The 20,999-nt window shown below is 53.8% G+C and overlaps 1 protein-coding gene across 1 annotated transcript in view; it reads left to right on the top strand.

Annotated features, from left to right (window-relative positions):
* The first annotated feature begins 14,009 nt into the window (after nt 1-14,009).
* The window catches only part of PADI2 (peptidyl arginine deiminase 2), a 43,524-nt gene continuing 36,534 nt past the window's right edge, over nt 14,010-20,999 (top strand). The window contains exon 1 of the mRNA XM_027060294.2: nt 14,010-14,217. Coding sequence (XP_026916095.1) covers nt 14,126-14,217 — 92 coding nt within the window. The 5' untranslated portion in view covers nt 14,010-14,125. The remainder of the gene's footprint in view (nt 14,218-20,999) is intronic.

The raw sequence follows: 20,999 nt of genomic DNA, 5'->3' as shown, positions 1-20,999 counted from the left end.
AAATTACGGGAAGAGCCCAAATGTCCATCAACTGACACATGGATAAAGAAGATGTGGCGTATACACCACGGAATACTACCTGGCGATCAAAAAGAACGAAATCTTGCCATGTGCCACGACGTGGATGGAGCCAGAGTGTATTCTGCTAAGCGAAGTAAGTCAGAGAAAGACAAATAGCCATATGATTTCACTCGTGTGTGGAATCGAAGAAACAAAACAGATGAACATATGGAGGGGGGAAGAGGAGAGAGGGAAACAAACCACAAGAGACCCTTAAGGGTAGAGAACAAAGGGTAGAGGGTTGATGGAGGGAGGTTGGGGGGGAGGGGCTAGATGGGCGATGGGTACTAAGGAGGGCACCTGTTGTGGTGGGCACCGGGTGTCGTATGTAAGTGACGAATCACTGAATTCTCCTAGAACCAATGTTGCGCTGTATGTTAACTAACTAAAATCTAAATTAAAAAAAAAAAAAATGAGAGTTTGGAAGATGTGTTCTGGCCTTACCCTAGGGAAGCCAGGGGACATCCGTGAGTCTTAGCTGAGTCATGTGGGTAAGGGGAGTTCTCTGTAGTAAGCCATTTTCTGGAGCACAAGGGCGGCGGGTTTCTTAACGTTTCACTGCTGTCAGGCCCACAGGGCTCAGATGGATTCACCAGTGTATCGCTGAGTCCTTGTGCCTCAGTTGCCTTTTCAGTAGAGCGAGATGATAGGGGCACCCACGTGGTAAGCTCGTGGAGAGCACTCAGTGGGTTCATACCTATAAAGAGCTTAGAGAGGGGCTCGGTGCTTAATTCTGTTGGTCTGTGCGGACAAGGTCTCCGCCCTCCCCTTTCAGGAAATGGTTACTAAGCCTTCTACTCCCCATGCCAGGCGCCGGGCACAGAGACGAAGGAGAGGGCCCTGAAGGCCAGGAGCTCACTGCCAGGGACGGGGGCAGACTTCCCAGCCCCTCGCAGCCATGCCCTCCGACAGGGGGCTGGAGCCCAGGGAGGCTTCTGGGAAGCTGACACTTACAGGGCCCATGGGATTGAAGCAGGATAAGCTTATGCGTGCATTTGAGCGCCTATGTGCGGGTCTGGGCCGGCATGTGAGGTCAGCACATCTGTGCACACGGAACCTGGCTCATGGGGGCAGAGGTGAAGCTTCGACCCCTCCCTGGCCAGAGTGAGGGTGGCACCATGCAGCCCAGCCCCGCGTGGGGGCCCCAGGGCCCCTCCTTGGAGCCCTCAAGGACTCGTGAGGGCAGGAAGGTCACCACCAGGCCCAGGAGGGCACATTCCTGCAGGACACATGTGGGACTCCTGTTTTCTTCTCAGGCACACGTAGTGGGCAGTGGGAAGGTAACAAGTGGGACTGGGGAGTGGCTCACCCCTCCGCGGGGCTCAGGATGCACTCGGCTTTGCTGTGGGTGGCCATCTCCTGCCCTCAGGTCAATGGAGCAGGTGCGACGCCAGGGTTCAGAGGCGCCTCCGAGGCTCATGGCCCAGGCTCCCCCACTGGTCCTAACCATGAGGAACAGCAGGAAACACTGACAGACCGAGCTTCAAATTCCATCACAAGACGCAGAACCAACACACCCAAAAAATTTGTCTAGAATGAACCCAGCCAGGCCCAGGTGGCCCCAAGAAGAAAACCTGGTGTTGAACTCAGCCTGGGGGCTCATTCTGATTTCTCAAGAAATCTCCAAGGGTGACCTCCCAGAAAAGGGATCCCAGGAACACAGCAGGAAGGAAACAGAGAGACTGGACCCTCATGGGCGTACAGGGTAGGTGAGGAGAGGCTGTAGAACAGACAATTATCAACGCAAACCAGTGAGGTGGGCTTGCCAGATGACTACGGGGTGCCCAGTTAAATTTCAATTTTAGATAAACAACGGATAATTTTCTTTGTGCTGTGCAATATTTGGAACCTGGGATCATTTTTCATTGTTCATCTGAAATTCAAATTTCACTGGGTGTCTTGTGTTTTTATTTGCTTGCATAAGATATTTTTCAGCTGGTGACAAATAATCTGAGGAAAATAAGCGAGAGTGATTGGTGTCATAGACCGTGGGGGGGGGGGGTGGTGAGGGGCGCCTTCTTTAGCCAGAAGGTTCAGAGAAGCTAAGACAGGAATGAAGAGAAAGCCCCATCTCAGGCTCCGCCCCCACACAGGTTCCTCCCCCCACAACCCCCCAGGCCCATTTCTCCAACTGCATTCAGGTTTCTTTCTTTCTTTCTCTTTTTTAATGTGTATTAAAAGAGAAAGAGAGAGAGAGAGAGTGGGAGGAGGGGAAGAGAGAGAGGGAGTCAGAGGATCCGAAGCGAGCTCCACGCTAAGAGCTAAGAGCCCGATGCAGGGCTCAAACTCACGAACCTAACCGTGATATCATGCCCGGAGCCGAAGTTGGATGCTTAACCTGATGGAGCCACCCAGGCGCCCTGCATCCTGGTGTTGTTTTAAGCTTCAATTCACTGTCACCGTGAACACCTTAGAATTACCCCCAGGAGCCAGACAAAGGCAGAAAGATTCAGTTGGGTGTTATTTAAATATCTGTAACAGGGTGGCCCCAACAGGAAGTGCTTGAACAGGATTCAGAATAGAATCAAGCGGTTAATCCAGTTGAACCAAAACCCAAACCCAAACACTTAACCTCAAATTTGACTTGAGAAATAGGGAATATACAGGTTGAACCCACAGGAACCAGGCTATGGAACCACTCCCTTTTCAGGTGATGGGAAATCCTGTTTAAGCGACAATGCATAGGACTCCTGTCCCATCAAGGTCATGGGCAAAAAGCTACATCTACCCCTGAGGTTTCTATGGAGAGGAAGAAATCTTAGACGAGATAACCCCAAAACGGTTTGGGAAGTTAACCCCAGAATTTGCTTGGAGTAGCGAAATCATAGCTTTCGTGAGCCCACTTTTCTTAAGCTTGGTAAGAATCGAGTGAAAAAAATATTTAAGAGAACCAAACATATGAGCAGGTACATAGTGGTGTTAAGAAAGAATGGGTGCATGTTTAGAATTTTAAGTATTTATAATATTTAAGAGAACATGCTTGATGGGTATAACAGATCAGCCTTAAGTTTCTAATTGAAAATGCACAAACGAATCATTGATTGATTTAGACTTCGGATTTTTAAATTGAAATCTAATCAAGTTTGTCAACAGTATTAGAGTAGTTCTGAGAATCTCAATTCACCATATTTATTAACATAAATTAGCAGATTTCTAAGAACCGTGTAAGTGCCTGCGAACGTTTTGTTTGTCATTAAGGCAAGTGAATGAAGTATTTTAAACAGAAATTGAATACGTTCGATTTACATCTTCCATTTAAAATGTTTAAGCGTGTTTAATTTAACCAAGACTGCAAACAAACATTCATCATTTTTAAGTGATCATTTCAAAACATTATTTTGAAAGTTGCTCGACTCATGAAAGATTTTTATTCTGAACTCAAACGCTGAGGTGGGATTGTTGAATTTATAACTATAATCAATCGCATGTTAATTTTGGAAAACCAAAGGAGGCTGAATAATCTTCTCCAGGTGGAAAAGCCACCGAAGGGCACCAAAAACTCGTCTTGACATTCAGGTAGCAATAGCTTTGGAAATGAACATCAGGTCACCCGCTCCCGCTTTCCCAGGGACCTGAGGGTCCCCCCACCGCCCAGATGGACTGGCATCCTCGGGCAAGGTCCCAGTCTCTGGACTGCTCCTATCACCTGGCTTCAGCCCTCACGGCTAGTGGCTGTTTCCAGAACTTTCTCACCAGTAACAACAGCGGCTACCATTTTCTGAGCACCTACTATGCGCCAGGGGCTTTAATGTGCTTTATCTCATTTCATCCTTGTAACAATCACGTGCAGAGGATACACCTACACTATCGAAAGGTAAAGGACACACAGAGAGATAAAGGTGACTCTCAGATTTAAATCCAGGCCCGCCCAACTCCAGGCTGCTGGCTGTGTCTTGCTAGGTCTCGAGTCCTCCCCTAAGAATGGAATCCAGCTAATTCACTCACTCAGAGCCCGGAGGAGGGGGCCCGTCTATCTTCCCTCCAGGAGCGCTAAGAAGCAGAGGGTTTCTGTGCCAGTGGCGCCCCCTGCTGGACGGTGGGCATATGGCAGAGCTGAGCTTGGCTACACGGAGAGGAGCTCACCTAAGATTTCTGCCCTGCCCCACCCCCACTCCACCCCAGAGGGACAGAAAGGACTCCAGGCTCCAAGATTTCTAGGACCTGCCCCCAGAAGGTTCTTCAACCTCCACGTTGCCTCTAAGTTCAGTCCCACTGTCCCATCAGAGACCTCATCGCCTGCCACCTCTAGCAAGCCTCCGACCTGCTCTCAGGAGTCCCTCCTGCCCACCCTCAGGGGCAGCCAGAGAGATCCTACCTCCCATGGCTCCCCACTGCCCAAAGAATCCATCCCGAAGGTTCTCTGGCTTGGCATTCCAAGGCCCCAGACTGTATTCTTGGCCCTGCCCCTCAAACATCTCCTCACCATTTACCCCCGCTCCCAGAGCTTCCACATTCGCTTTTTTTTTTTTTTTTAAGTTTTTATTTGAGAGAGAGAGAGCATCAGCATGGGAAGGGCAGAGAGAGAGGGAGAGAGAGAGAGAATCCCAAGCAGGCTCCACGCTCAGTGCAGAGCCCGATCTGGGGCAAACTCCCACGAACCGTGAGATCATGACCTGAGCCGAAACCAAGAGTTGGGGGGCTAACCGACTGAGCCGGCCAGGCGTCCCCACATTCGCCGTTCTTGGCTGTGCTCTGCCTCCTGCCAGGAATGCCCTCCCACAGCCCTGCTCGTCAAACTCTTACCCGTCCTTCAAAGGTGAATTCAAAAGCCACCTCTTCCATAAAGCCTTCCCTTCTTTCCTCAGCTAGAATTAACTTTTCCCTGCGCTGTGAAGCAGGGGCTGTGCATACCAGCCAGACTTCCAACAGCGCCTGTATCTCTTTGCCTGGCAGAAGGCTTTCTCTGCCGCAGGCCCCAGACCAGGAGTACTGAGGAATTACCCCCACCACCACCACCACCTAGGCACAGCCCTTCACGCGTGATTCAGCTGGAGGCTGAACACCCCAGCTCCCTCACCCCTCTCTAGGATAACTCTTTTTTTTTTTTTAAGTTTATTTATTTATTCTGAGAGAGAGAGAGAGACTGAGAGTGAGCAGGGGAGGGGCAGAGAGAGAGAATCCCAAGCAGGCTCTGCACTGTCAGCACAGAGCCCGATGCGGGGCTCAAACTCACAAACCGTGGGGACACGACCTGAGCTGAAATCAAGAGTCAGACACTTAACCGACTGAGCCACCCAGATGCCCCCCCTGGGATAACTCTTGAGTTCATGTTCCACACCGCCTCCAAGAGACCCCAGTGGAATCAAGCCGCGGTTGCCTACAGTGGTAAATTCGGCAATGCTCTCTTTCTTGACTCCCTAACCTTTACTGCCTCAATTCCTCCCTCTCCTCCTGCCTCTCAAATAAACAACTTGCACTGAATTTCCGTGGCAGGATCTGCTTCGAGCGAACCCCCCGCCCCCAGGCCCCTGCATTCCCCCCATGGGATTTAGCTGATGCCTTTGCTATAGCACTGGTCAGCAGAGGCCTTGAGCGATGACCGCGAAAACACAGGCAAGACGACTCGAGCAAACGCCTGGCCCTTGCTGTGTATTATCTCATTTAAACCTCATGAAAACCTGGGAAGTAGGTGCCATCGTTACCCTCATTTCCCAGATGAGAAAACCAAGACTCATGTAAAAACGATTTGTCCAAGTTCTCATACGCCAGCAGGTGGCAGGGCTGGGATTTAAATCCAGGTGGACTGATGGTGCCTGTAACCACGTGTGGGATATAGCAGGAGTCACGACAACGCCTGCCTCCAGGTGGTTGTGAGTGCCCAAGGCGAGTTCTTTTTTTTTTTTTAATTTTTTTTAAGTGTTTGTTTATTTTTTGAGACAGAGAGAGACAGAGCATGAACGGGGGAGGGTCAGAGAGAGGGAGACACAGAATCCGAAGTACGTTCCAGGGTCTGAGTCGTCAGCACGGAGCCCGACGCGGGGCTTGAACTCATGGACTGTGAGATCATGACCTGAGCCGAAGTCAGACGCTCAACCGACCGAGCCACCCAGGTGCCCCGTGAGTTCTTATAAAAGGGGTTGTGTGTGTGTGCATGCGTGTGCCACCCCTGCTAGGTTGCTCCTAAAGATGGACTGTGTCTTACGGACCTACGCCCCTCCTCCTGACCAGCCCAGTGATGATGCATGCTCGGTGATTACTTATTAAGTGCTTATTAGAATGAATCAACACCCAGGCTCACGGGACCAAGGCATTAAGACAACAGGACAGGCGTAAAGGATGAGGCTCAGAGGACCTGGCTCCTGCTACCAGTACCAACAGGCTGTGTCCCTCTCTGGGCCTCATTTCCTCCTTCTCCAGGCTCCTCTGTCCAAGGAGAGGGTCCCACTCCAAAGGACCCACCACTGACCTCACACAAATGGAGTGCCTACTGACTCCAACCACCCAATAGGGAGAGGGTCCCAAAAGCTAAGGGAAGGCGCTAAGACAGAGAGAGGCGGCTTCCTGGATCTGGCAGTGACACCAGCGGGTACCCACCGTCCCTCCGGGGAGAAAACCTCCCTCCCCCCGGCTTCTACGATGGGGATTTGGCGCCACCTCGTGGTCATCGCTTCTTCCTCGTCCGAACGGTTTCCTTTCCGTGTATCTTCTTGCCCCGACGCCCTCTGGGAACTCCCGGGACATCCCACCCCGTTCACCAAATATTCAGTATGTGCCGGCACGAAGGCTCAACCCAGAAGAGACAATCATGCGCAAGAGGGCCACGGCCCCTGCGTGACAGAAGAATCTAGGCCAGCACCTCCAGGAGAAACACCCAAGCCACAAATGCACATCCCTTGTGTTCATTTAAAACTTTCCAGTCGTGGGGCGCCTGGGTGGCTCAGTCGGTTAAGCGTCCGACTTCAGCTCAGGTTACCATCTCACGGTCTGTGAGTTCGAGCCCCGTGTCGGGCTCTGGGCTGATGGCTCGGAGCCTGGACCCTGCTTCGGATTCTGTGTCTCCCTCTCTCTCTGCCCCTCCCCCGTTCATGCTCTGTCTCTCTCTGTCTCAAAAATAAATAAACGTTTAAAAAAATAATAAAATAAAAAATAAAACTTTCCAGTCGCTACGTTTCTAAAATCAAAATAAATAGGTGAAGATAATTTTAATCATACGTTTTATTTCATCCAATAGGTACAAAATATCATCGCTTCCACGTGGAGTCGATGTTTCAGATTACCTTTTGCTGCACACTAAGTCTCCGAACATCTGTGTCTTTTCTTTGACCCTTACCGCACATCTCAATTCAGAGGAGCCACATTTCAAACGCTCAGTAGCTCTGTGGGCCAGTGGCCGCCTGCCACATTGAACAGCTCGGCAAAGAGACCGGGGCGGCTTACTCTGGCGCCTTGGCAGCTTTTCAGAGATTTGGCCCATTACACACATCTTCTGGAGGATTTACCTTCGCACCTCTGTTTTAGAGGTGTCGAGGGGTTTATCCAAGTTTCATCCTCCCATTGAGCTGGGCTTGAATCTTAACGATTAGGGACAGGATGCTGTGCAAGTCATTTTACCCTTTGCAAGGTAAAACGAAGGCAATAAAGAAACTGACCTCTGAGGTTGTAGCGGGGATCGCTGGCAGGCAGTCGATGCTCCAGAGATGGTGACCTCATGAATCGAAGGCTTAGCCCCTTTGTGGCGCCGTGATGGTTAATTTTATGGGTCAGGGTGGCTGGGCTGTGGCACCCAGTTGTTTAGGCAAACACCAGAATAGATGTCGCTGTCAAGGTATATTTTTTTAGATGTGATTAACATTTAAATCAGTAGACTGAGGGGGGCTCAGTCGGTTGAGTGTCCGACCCTTGATTTTGGCTCAGGTCATGATCTTGCAGTTCATGGGCTCTGTGCATAGAGCCTACTTGGGATTCTCTCTCTCTCTCTCTCTCTCTCTCTCTCTCTGCCCCTCCCCTGCTCACATGCACTTTCTCTCTCTCAAAATAAATAAACTTAAGAATAATAACAACAATAATAATAAACCAGTAGACTTTGAGAAAAGCAGAGCACCTCCACACTGTGGGTGGGCCTCATTCAATCAGTTGAACACCTTCAGAACAAAGACTGAGGTTTCTCCAGGCAGCAAATCTGCTTGAAGACTGCAACATAGAAACTCTGCCTGGGTTTCCATCCTGCCGATTTCCCACTCAAGACAGCAATAGAAATTCTTCCTGAATTTTCAGCCAGCCTGTGGTCCTGCTCTACAAATTTCAGAATAGCCAGCCCCAGCAATAGCACAATAGCACGAAGCATTCCTTAAAATAAATCTCTCTCTCTGTACACACACACACACACACACACACACACACACACACACACTTCCATAGGTGACAGTAGCCCTGGAAAGCGTTCAAGTGTGAGTCTCGCTCTGAATACCTATGATATTAAAGGTAGAATGACTACATTGTTATTGTTCAAGCCACTGTATAAATGTAACAACGTATAAATGTAACATCTCAGCCCTTCCCTTCCTCTGAGTGAAATGGCTTACAGGACCCAAGGCTGAGGCAGAAGTGGAATTCATGTGCCGTCCCAGAGCCCCTCCTTCACTGGCTGGCCAGAGACCCCCTTCCAAGAAAGTGGGATCGCAGAGTGGGCTTTGCTGGGGGAAAAGGGATATGAGGAAGCAAGGAAAGACCCAGAGTGTGGGGAGCTGCTCTTGGGGCAGAGGTGGGGTGAAGGGCAATCCCTGGGCATAAAAGCTGCTTTGAGGATGGATGGCCCATCACCTCCCCGCTCTGGCCTCCTATCAAAATTCCTGCCAAATTTGGCTCCGCAGTGATTTTCCTAAAGCTTCCGTCATATCATCTATCAGTCCTTGTGAGGCTTTCCTGTGACCTTAAGGTAAAGCCAAAAGTCCTTCCTGTGATTTACAGGGCACTGTGTGACCAAGTCCTGGCCAGGCCAGCCCCTGCCCTACCCAAACCTTGGCCAGATGGAACTCACTAGACCCTCACACGTGCACTTGCCTCTGTCTGAAACACTTTTCTCATCTCCAGACCATCCTCCAACTTTCACTTCATTCTACAAGGCGGTCCTGTTCCCCTCCTCTGGGTCCCCAAGGCCCTGGCTCAGTGGCCTCTCCAGAATTTCTGTATAGAGGCGCCTGGGTGGCTCAGTTGGTTAAGCATCTGACTCTTTTTTTTTTTTTTTTTAACGTTTATTTATTTTTGGGACAGAGAGAGACAGAGCATGTTGAACAGGGGAAGGGCAGAGAGAGGGAGACACAGAATCTGAAACAGGCACCAGGCTCTGAGCCATCAGCCCAGAGCCCGACGCGGGGCTCGAACTCACGGACCGTGAGATCGTGACCTGGCTGAAGTCGGACGCTTAACCGACTGCGCCACCCAGGCGCCCCAAGCATCTGACTCTTGATTCGGCTCAGGTCATGATCTCATGGTTCGTGAGATCAAGCCCTGCATCGGGGTCCGTGCTGACGGCTCAGAGCCTGCTCGGGATTCTCTCTCTCTCTCCCTCTCGCTTTCTCTCAAAATTAATAAACTTTGAAAGAAGAAGAAGAAGAAAATGTATTTTAAAGAAAAGAACTTCTGTGTAGAAGAGCTTTAGATTCAGACATCTGCTCGCGAGGCTTTAGGGGGCCACCCCAAAATATGCCTCTTTGGCATATTGGTTACCTTAAACTGGTTACTTTTTAAGAAACCACAGGCACAAAAGAGGCTCCGAAAACCAGTAGAAGTTACCATTTCATAAGAGACATTTAATATGTATACGGGAAATCTTTATGCGTAAGGGTGTCTCCCTCACTGGGCCAGGAGGACTCTAAATCTCTAGACACTCTATCCACGCAGAAGGCACGACTTAAATCTGCATAACAACCTGCCCCTTATTGACTGTGCTTTTCCCGGTCACCTCCCACAACTGACTCCCATTTTCTTTCTTTAATTTTTTTTAAGTCTTCTCTACCCTCAATGCTGGGCTTGAACGCATGATCCCAGGATCGAGTTGCATGCCCCACTGACTGAGCCAGCCAGGCGTCCCTCTTCTTTTGTCTTTAGCCTTAGATGGTATTTAAGGTGACGGCTTCAGCCATTTCAGGAGTTACTCCGTTTTCCTGAGTCTCCCCCATGTAAACAGAAGGTATACGTACTATTAGACTTTGTTTGATTCTCTCTCGTTAATCTGTCTCATGCAGTTTGATTCGTAGACCAGCTACAAGAACCTTGAAAGGTAGAGAAAAGTCTCTCCTCCCCAGCAGTGATCAAGAACACTCCCCTGCTCCTGCCCTCTCCTTCCTAAGAATGGCCACAGCTGTCTGTTTTTACAACTCCGACCACCTGGTGCCTGGTACAGCCAGGCACACAGTGACGCTAAATATCATCCGCTCCCCACCCCACGTTCTTCCATTTGCTGGCTGGCTGGGCGACCTCGCTCCAATCCCTTCCCCTCTCCAAGCCTCCTTGGGGAATCAGAACCTTGCTTTAATCTGCAAACTCTGAAGTTCTGGACAATAGGAAGGGGGAGCGATGATCGCACCCTAGGAACGCATGCTCTTGACAAACCGCAGAGATTTTTCAAGTGTGTTACAGAACAGCATGTACACTCAGAAGCCTGTTTTCACAAAAACTTAAAATCTATTCATATATTTTAAATGACGAGCCCTGAGCCAGGAGCAGGAGCCCCGAGTGTGTGGGTCCACTGGATCCAGGTTGGAGTTAATATATAACTCCATCTATCGGACTTAGTCTGGGCTCTGATATGCTAAACATTTTCCCGTGTGTATCACCTCACTATTCCTTACAACCTTGTGGGCAGGGGACCCCCAGTTTCCCCTATAAGGAACAAGAAGCTACGGTTCAGAGAGGTCTCCTAGCTAGCGAGGGGCAGAACTGGACTTGACCCCAGGTTTGCCAAGTCCGAAGGCCATGCGTGCTTTTCACCGCCAGACCAGTTGGTGCCTCTGTGCAAATTGGGAATAATAATAGCTCCCGCCTCACAGGGTTGTTGGAGGATTAAATGAGCTAAGAGGTGCAAAGCCCTCAGAGCGGCTCCTGGCAGAGCCTGAGGGCTCAGCCAGTGCGGTCACCCACAACAGCACCGGACCGCCTCTGGGCGGGCCCTGCAAGACCTTCCTCAAAAAAAGTTCACGGTGATGTCTCCGGGCCTGAGGTCATGGGTAATCATACTTGTTTTCTTTTTCTATGCTCATCAGGTATTGCTTATATATTTCTTTCTTTTTAAACTCTAGCGTGAATGATGCCCTCAGTGAGCTCAAAGCAGGCCCATGAGATGTCTGCGTCACCTCCCCAAGGCCTGGCACAGGGGGGCACAGAGACCCCCAGGAAAGGATCATAGCACAGAGCAGCGCAGAGGAGCCCTTCCAGCCCAGACTCTCCAGCCAAATGCTTGGCAGGAGCCGGAGTCAGGGGTGTGGGGTGCGGGTCAGTGCCAGGAACTGGCCCACGCTAAGCCTGTCCTTTGTTGGCATTCCCCAAGAGGCACAATGAGATGCCTTGAGGCTCTTCCGGCCCCCAGGGGAGCAGTGGGAGCAGCAGGGATGGGTGAGACCTCCGGCCCTGAATCCACCAACAGCTGTGACCACTTCAGCTATTTTAAACCCTTGGGCACCGGGAGCCCCCCCCCCATCTTAACACCAACCAGGCCCTGAGCCAAGGACAGGAACCCTGAGTGTGGGTCCACCGGGTCCCGGTTGGAATTTTTCAAGGAGAGGGAGTCTCATCTCTTGCTTTGCCTCGCGCCAGGGACCTCGTGCTAGTGTTTTCCACACATTGTCTCATGTGATGCCACCCTCCCCTCGATGCGGAGAGAGCAGCCGTTCCCAGATGACAAAACCGAGGGCTCCAAATGGCAGGGCGCATTGCCCCAGGCTCCACAAGGGGACTAGAACTTGGGTTTCCTCATCTACCAATTAAGAGCCACGTTCCTTCTCTGCTCCCGCCTGCTCTTCCCCTGTCCCCCACCCCACCCCACCCCCACCCCCCGGGGCCACACAAGTCCTCCCCTGGCTCCGCCACTCTTGGGAGCTAGGGGACTGAGGGCAAATTCTTTAACCTTTGTGCCGCTGGCTTTCTTCATCTGTAAAGTGGCAGGGTTAATTGGGACGGTACGATGATCTAATTCTAATACATGAAAAGTGCCGCTGGAGCTGAGCCTGGCACACTCCAGAAAGAACGCATTAAGGGCCCGCTGTTATTTTCTGACTGCTGGCAATCACCACCTCTTGCCTGACGTTATCACTACGCGGCTGCTCTCACGACCTGCCGGGGCCTAGGTGGGGGTGCAATGTCCCTCCACCCCCCCCCCCACACACACACTCTGCGCCCTAGTTCCCTGGTGGGTGAGATAAGGGCCCCATGCTCTACGATCCCCAGGAAGGCGGGGTCCCCAGCATATGCCCCGTATCTGCCACAGGGTAGGGGCTGCAAAAGTGACTCCAGTAGAGGGATGCCCAGACAAGGTCCCACCTGGGGGGACCCTCAAAGGCAGCGCCAAGGTGCACAAGGTAGCTCCCCTCGAGCTGTCTCCTGACTGGGTGGTGCACTCCCTCAGCATTGCCAGGAGCCTATTAAAAGTTACCAGCGTCTCCCTGGGTCTGTGAGCCCTTTGGGGCACATGCCCCCCTAGCCCAACTCAGGCCTTCCCCTTTCGCCGCCCACATTCCTCCCAGATCCTGCTCTACCCACGAGCAGCTGGGCTCTACTATCTCCTAGTTTGGGCCACCTCGAGAAAGTTGATGGGGCCAGGGGCTGGGTGTGCCTCAGCTCTGGACACTTCTAAGCCTCAACCCTCTCACTCAAGTGCACCCCCTCCCAGGGCTCCCCTGCCCCAGCAGTCCTGCCCCCTCCTCAAACACACACCCCCTCCAGCCTGCCCCCTCTTTCTTGTAACCTCTATTCACTCCCCCCCGCCCCCCTCCCCCCCCCAGCTCCTGTCCACTCTACCAAGGAACACTTACTCATAGCTGGCTGAATTATCTGAATAGGCATAGGCCCTGGCTCAGATTCGGAGCGGGGAGGGTCTGAGACAGGGGTGGGGACCGGTTTGGGCTCCCACTGGATGTTGTCCCACACCTCAGCCTCCACAAGACACGAACTGACCCCTGCGGTGCCACCCTCCTTGGCCCCGCAGCCCAGACCAGCACGGGACCCCTCACTGCCCTTCCCCCCAGAACATCAATACCCCACAACCGCTGCTCACATCAATCCCCTCCTCTCCGGCCCCGCTCACACAGCCCCAGCTGGGGTCTTCATCACCACCACCCCCCCACCCCCGTTGGTTGCCCCAGGGCACCTCCATCTTCCACAGCCAGAATGGCCCTTTTCACTTCCACACCCCACCACTCCTCGCTGAAGACGCCACGCCAAGGCTCCCACCGCCCACCCACTCACCCATGCCTTGACTTGGCATCCTGACCCTGTAGGCTGCCGGGTTCCCCTGCCACCCCCTCCCCATTTTCCCTGATTGTTCGGTGGGCGGAGGGATGTCAGCTTGTATCTGGCTTCCTGGCGACTCCCCCGACTCCCTTCCCCCGAGTTTGCAAATGCCTCATTTAAGAAGGCTCGGTCCGGCCCCCAGGCTGGGTTTGGGCGCCCACTCCCTCTGGGCTCCCGCCGCTTCCTGTCCTCTCCCCTCTGACCTCTGACAGCTGCACAGTTGCACTATCTGCCCTGAAAAACTGGGGGCGCCCGGAGGGCAGACTGGCCCCGGCGTCCTGGCGCCGGTAGCTGGGAGCCCACTGCAAGTGTATCGAGCCAGCAAAGCAAGCGTGGAAAGGAGGAAATTGGCAACCGCTGACCTCACCCGGATTACAGGCTCCGGGGGCGAGGGGGCGGGGCCGCGCGCGCGGGAAGGGTGGGGCGTGGCCACGCTTGACGGACGGGCCCGCGGCCCACTGCGAGAGGAGGCCGGCCGGCCGCCCCGCCCACCGGCCGTAGATAAAGCCGCCCGGGGGCGCAGCGGCTCAGGCGGTTCGAGGGGACTCACCTGCTGCAGGTGCTCGGGGCGGACCTGACCTGGACGAGCGAGGACGGGCGCAGGGCCGGCCACTGGGGGACGATGCAGCAGGAGCGGACCGTGCGGCTGCAGTACGGGAGCCGCGTGGAGGCGGTGTACGTGCTGGGCACGCACCTCTGGACCGATGTCTACAGGTGAGCAGGGCCAACGCGACGGCCCGAGACCCCCCGCCTCTCGCGCCCCCAAATCCCGAGACCCTCACACAGACCCAGCAACCTCACCACCCCTTTCCCAGGGCCCCTCCCCTGTACTCCAATCTTCCCGAGGTCTGACCCCCTCCAGCCCCTTTCAGGACAACCCCAGAGACACCCTAGTCCTCCCGCCATCCTCTCCCCTCAGCACCTCCCTTCTCCCCCCAGGCCCTCCCCTTCCTCTCAGACCCTCCCGACTCCCCACTCACCTTGAATCAGCTGAGCTTTCTCCAGGATTTGCTGGGGGAGGGGAAGGGGGGGGCTGGGGTCAGGCCAGAGGGGAGCTGCCCTGGGGCGGAATCTGGCCCTGGGGGGTTGCTCAGGCTCCAATTTCGCCCTGTGGGGGCTGCCCGTGGTTGCCTGTCCCCAGGCACTGGCTGTGAGCTCCTGTCCCCAAATGCCTTCCCCTGACTTCACCCTGGGGTTGAGAAGGACTTTATTCTGCCAGGCTGGAGGGTGCAGAGGTGGGGGTCTTTGTCCGAAGAGCGTCCCTGATTCTAGACCCTGTCCCCTCCCCGTCTTCACTTGCCCACAAATGTTGGCAGGGTGCAGGATTTCTGAGACAGCAGGACATCGGGTGGGGGGATTGAGGCCATGCCCCCCAAAGCCCCCAGCCCCCAGGAAGCAGTCAAGGCCAGTGGTCCATCTCCTGTAATTCTGTGGGGCATCCTTGCGAAGGTGTGGCTGGTGTGAGTGAAAAGGTGGACGGGGTCCAGGTAGGATCATTCTATGACCATTCTGCCATAGCAGCCCTCTATTCCAAGCATGTGAAATGTTCCTCGTTGCTAGAGTTTGGAGGGGTCAGTGCCAACAGGAGAGAGCATGCCGGACTCTAAGGCGGGACCCCATGCTGATAAACTTAGGCATGTCCCCTAACCTCCCTGTGCCTTGAGCTGAGCTGGAGGTGCCAGTGTGACGTGTTGCTCCCAAATTGCCCTGTCATCTGGACCACCCGCCTCCCCAGACCCTTACGAATCCCATCCCTGTGTCTTCCCACACACCCTCCCCAGCCCATCCTCTGTCGTCTCCGGTGGCCCCAGCAGCCCTGCCCACCCAGTCGCCTGCCACCTCTTGGGCAGGCACTGGCCACCCTGATACCGTTAAGCCCCAGCCTCCTTCCATGAAGGCGAAGGTCCTGGTCACCACGCAGATGAGGGACCCTCCCCAGGCATCTGCCCCTGGCCTCGGTTGTCCACATGGAAACTCCAGGGGTGGTCTCTGAGGGTCATAATCCAGCAGTGAAGTGTGGTCCAGGCCTCAGTGCTTGGGAGAGCTCCCCTCTCTTCCCCACCCCCAGTCCTAAACTGAGCACTGCCAGGGGGTGGGCAGGTAGCCAGGGCACTTAGGTCTCTAAGCCTCAGCTGTCCCCATACCCGCCTGTTTGTGCACTGGGGCCCTTTTGCCGCAGCCTGAAAGACTGGCATGGTGCCCCCGGAGGGGGGATGGGGAGAAAAGAGAGGGGCCATGCTCAGGCCTCCTGCCCTACCTTGTCCTGGCCGAGAGAGGCCCAGCCCCGGGGCAGGGTGGGGGTGGGGCGGGCATTGAGTCGGGGAGGTGTGGACTCACCCTCCCTCTGCCAGGGGGCAGAGCTGTGATGATCCGCTTTGTCCTTTCTCAAGAAAGCGGCCACTGCCACCACAACCCACACCCTGCAACTGCACTTCCCTTAAGACTCCCCCACCCCCAAGAGAAGAGGTGCAGTCTAGACCAGCACCGTCCAGCAGAGACAGAATGCCAGCTACAAACTGAGCCACAAGTGTAAATTTTTAATTTTCTTGTGGCCCCATTTTTTAGGATTAAAAGAAAGAGATGTGGGGCACCTGGGTGGCTCCGCGGGTTAAGCATCCGACTTCAGCTCAGGTCACGATCTTGTGGTTCCTGAGTTCAAGCCCCGCGTCGGGCCCTGTGCTGACAGCTCAGAGCCTGGAGCCGGCTTCAGATTCTGTGTCTCCCTCTCTCTCTGCCCCTCCCCCGCTCATTCCCTCTCCCTCTCTTTCTCTCTCTCAAAAATAAATAAGACACTAAATAAAGAGGTGAAACTAATTTTCATAAAATATATTTTTAAATGTTTATTTTGAGAGAGAGAGAGTGTGCGCATGCACGAGTTGGGGAGGGGCAAAGAGAGAGGGAGAGAGAGAATCCCAAGCAGGGCCGTCAGCACAGAGCCCTGCCGGGTTTGATCAGCAAACCCTGGGGCAGCAAATGACAGATTACTCCAGGCTCCTGAATCAGAGAAAGGAGAGAGCGAGGGGGCCAAGAACTCGAGTGGTGATGGCCCGGAGCAAAGCTCTTGCCTAGTTTTTATTGAGAATCTTATCAGTGCATCTCAAAGGCTGCAGGGGAAAGAAATATGTAGTTTCAAAAGCAGGATCAAAGCTTAGTCCTAAGTTTTTGGCTGATGAGTACAATCAGGGTAGTGACGTGCAGGCAGGCGAGCGGAACGTGATGGGGGCAGTGTATACATCACAGGAAGGGGGTTGTTTTTCTACCTTAGATTAAGCATTTACACAGTGGGAATGTTGATCCACGGGCAAGGTCTGGCTGTTTCCAGGCTTGACATTTCAAAGGACACCTGGTTACCCTGGTCTGCTTTGCCGCTTTTCAACCAGCTGTTTCCCAGGCTGCAAACATTTCTTCCTTAAATCTTAGCCAGCTAGGCTCTATGAGTCTCTACAGAGCCCAACTCGGGGCTCTATTTCACAAATCTGTGAGATCGTGAACTGAGCTGAGACCAAGAGTTGGACACTCGACCAACTGAGCCACCCAGGCATCCCCATTTTCATAATATATTTTATTTAACCCAATATATCCTAAATACTAGCATTCCAGTATGTAATCAGTATGAAACTTGTTAGTGAGATAGTTTACATTGTCTTTTTCATACTAAGTCTTTGAAATCCAGTGTGTAAATTTTATACTTACGGCACATCTCAGTTCAGTTTTCACCGAGCATCGGGTGCCCAGAGCCCCAGGTAGGCGGTTGTCATTGTGCTGAACAGCACAAGCCTGGAGCAGAGGTCCTGAACCCCAACGCCGTTGCACTTGGGGCCAGATAACTCTTTGCTGGGTGGGGAGGGGGCTGTTCTGTGCCTCGTAGAATGTTTAGCTGCATCCCTGGCTTCTAACCCCAGTAGCAATGCCCCTGCAAAAGTGACAAGCAAAAATGTCTTCAGGTGACGCCAGGAGTCCCCTGGTGGGAGGACAGAGTCACCCCCAGGTTTGAGAACCACCGGTCTAGTGGAAGGAAGCCCTTTCTAGAACAAAGGAGCTGGAGCTATTACTGCCGTTGTCACGCCTAATATCGGTAGCGTTACGAGCTACTGTCAGTATTAATAATGGCAGAGATATTAGGGAGCACTGAGAAACCAAATGCATTATCTTGTATCTTCCTCATTGCAGACCTTGGGGGTCATGCTGAGATCATCCCATTTTGTAGATGAAGAAAGTGAGGCCCAGAGAGGTGTCACATAGGACTCCAGGCCAGGTCTGTCTGACTTAACTCCCACTCTCTCCTGTGTGACCTTCAAACTAGCAGGTTGAACTGGGCGACCCTCTCAGCCTGTGTCCCTTCTACCCTCCGCTGCCCCCAGACACTTCACTCGCCCTCTTTCAACCCTGCACTGCCCCATGAGTCCTTCTGGATCCAGACACAGGTACTGACGCCAGACCCCACATGAGCCCCCCTCCCCCACGCCCCCGCCAGGGTCTCTGTGGAGGCATCAAGGGACAAGGCCTGGTGGACCCTGGGCCCAGTTAGTAAGGGAGTATTTTTGACTTCTCGCTCCTGAGTGACAAAAGAGAATGAACAAGTCTCCACACCCACACCCCCTTTCCTAAGACGCACACGCGGCTCCCCTCCCGGACACACGGTGGGGGCCTACCTGCCCCGTTACTCAGCAGACCCTATGGTTGACCCCCCCCCCCCAGCCACACTGACCCTTTGGGGGTGGACGCCCTGACCCAGGCACATTCTGGGTGCTGGTTCTAGCGAGCTGTGACTAAACACACAGAAAAGTGGAAGTGGGGATTTTTATCTAGAGATTTGCTTTGCCATAGTTATTGAAGGCACTTTCTGTTTCCTTCTCTCACGCCCAAGCATCTTATCTTAGGTCTGGCACAGGTACGCCTTGCCCGCACCATCTCCCCCGATGTTCCCGTTAGCTGGCAGCTGCTTCCTCACTGGGGCTGCCGGGGCCCCCGCCTGATCCTGGCTTGAAGCTAGTGAGGGCACAGAGCAGTGACATTCCCATGTTGGTTTCACCCTCCTCCCCACTCACCTTTGGTTTCCCAGCGGGGACACCCCCAGAGCTGGGAGGTGTTGGAGAAAGAGCAGCCGCGGGGTCAAGTAATGGGGTGCTCACACTCTGCCTGACTCTCCCGCTGACCCACAGACCAAGTTGTGAAGGCAGATTCTCCTACGCCTCCCTTTGTTTACACAGTCCTGGGGGGTGAGAGGTGGCCCCCTCACTCTGTTGGAGAAAGTTCAGGATCCGTATCCTGAAGTCCACAGGAACTTCAGGGCACAGGTGATGTGAACAATTGTCTCTTGCCTCTGCAGGGTGGCCTCCTAAATTACACTTGACCTCAGGATGAGAAGGGAGGTGGGAATGATCCCCGCACCCTCCCCTGGCATACCCCAGGGCAGAGGCTGACCAGCCATGTTTCTTGGCAGGATCTTGACCATCACTTTCGGGCAGAAGATAGGAAGGAGGGTACCAGAGCGGGAGAAGCAGGCACAGTAAAATGTTGGGAAAATAGGGAGGGGTACAGATTTGTACCCCACTTTGGGGAAGAGCCCAGAGCCTCAAAATTCACCACCTCACTCCCTCGACTCTTCTCAGACTCCCTCCCTCCCTGTTCCTCGGTTGGTATGAGTGTTTTAGAAAGTATCTTTAGGACAAAGGCCAGGGAGGGTCTGCGATCCAGTTAGAAGCAATGGAGACTTGGTGTGCCATGATCTCCCCTTCCCTTAGAGTGCCAAGCCCTGCCTCACCGATCCCATCTCTGGCCAACGACCCTGCACACACTCCACTCTGGCCGCACTGGTCTTGTGGATCCTACTAGCTCTCGACCACACCAAGCTCATTCATACCACAGGGCCTTTGCACATGCTGTTCCCTCTGCCTGGAGGACTATCCCCCAGACCTCTGCAAGCCTGACATTTCACCCACCAAGGCTTAGCTCAGATATCACCTCCTCTGAGCAGCATTCTCCACACCGGCTGCCTTCCTCACTCCCGTACACCTCCAGCCCTCGAGTCAATGAAGGGCTCCTTCATTGAGTAAATGAATGGATGGATGTGGCCAGTGATGCATGTAGACTGGCCTGTCACTGGGTTGAGCTCCCCACCCCCAGCCTCAAGGGATGAGCACCGTTGGACTGGCCAGTGGAAGGTCAAGGGCACGTAGCCGAGCTTGGCCAGAGCAGCGCTTGCTCCTAAGAGAATGATGGTAGGAGGAATCAGGCCAAGTCAGGAGGCCTCATAAATTAGAACAGCACCCAGCGCTCTCAACCCTAAAGAGGAGGCCTTGCCAGGAGCGGTTCGGGGGCTCTGGTTTCAGGCTAGCTCCTGGGAGGGGTTGGGGGGAGGGGGGCCGCGTTCTAAGGAGGACCTTGTACCCTGTGTGTCCGGCCCAGCTTGCATAGCTGGGGTCCCCGAGAGCCTTCCCTCCTTGCCCTCAGGGCCCTGCATCAGGTGGGGAGCATGGTGACAGGGGCTCACCACCATTGTCCTCTCCTTTCCCCCCTCCCCCGGCTGGACAGACACCTGTTAGATGGGGCGGGGGGGGGGGGCAGTTTTCAGAGGCAGCTCTGCCTGTCCAGCCATGCCAGACTCCATGGCCAGGGGCTTTGACTATCTAGGCCACTCACCCAAGCCTTCGGTGTCCCTTCTCTGGGCCTCTGACCCCACCTACAAAATCAGCAGGGAGCTCTAGGGGTCCCTAAGGGCCTCTCATTTGCTCTTGTCCTGAGCCAGGCCTGACATTCTCCCCTCGCCTTCCACCAGAGGACCTTTAGGGAAGACTGTAACCTGTGGATCCTCCCCCAGGAAGGGAGCCGCCAGACCCAGAGCTCAGAGAGCTTGAATTTACCCCCACGCTCTGCCAACACCGTCCCTGAGACTCGGAGCAAGTGTTCACCCTCTTCCGGTCTCAACATGCCCCCCTGTAAAATGGGACGATATTGAGACAGACCTCATGGGGTGTCGGAAGGATGGACCGAGATCCCGTGAGTCAAGGGCTTCCCACAGTGCCTGGCACATAGTGAATACTCACTAAGTCATTATCGTGAGGCACCGTTGGGCTTATTGTAATATTAGTAAAACGATAACGAGCTATGGCCTCAAAACATCCATGAGACTCATGGGAAAGAAATGTTGAGCATTTGTTTTAAGTGCCGTTTGAGGCACCAACAAAGTGGGGGGAGGGAGGAATCCTGGCGGATGGCATCAGGGAAGACTTGCTGGAGGAGGAGGCAGCCAAGCTGAAGGATGGACAGGGTGCACAGTGTGACCAGGACATGCCATGCAGGAGCAAAGGTACCTGGCAAGACAGTAGGGACCCACAGGGGCAGAAAGGGCATCGACTCCGTAGCCTAGAGCGTAAGGCTAGAGAGTCAGTGAGCTCAAGCCAGGGCTTTGACTGCCAGGCTCAGACGTTAGACTTTGTGACGTAGGCAGTGGGGAGCCACTGAAGGTGTCTGGGGAGGGAGTGACCACAGAGGAG

This window comes from Acinonyx jubatus, chromosome C1, assembly GCF_027475565.1.
Source record: "Acinonyx jubatus isolate Ajub_Pintada_27869175 chromosome C1, VMU_Ajub_asm_v1.0, whole genome shotgun sequence".
NCBI classification, from domain to species: domain Eukaryota; kingdom Metazoa; phylum Chordata; class Mammalia; order Carnivora; family Felidae; genus Acinonyx; species Acinonyx jubatus.
Note: the sequence above shows the minus strand (reverse complement) of the source record. Positions and strands in the feature narration are given on the sequence as shown.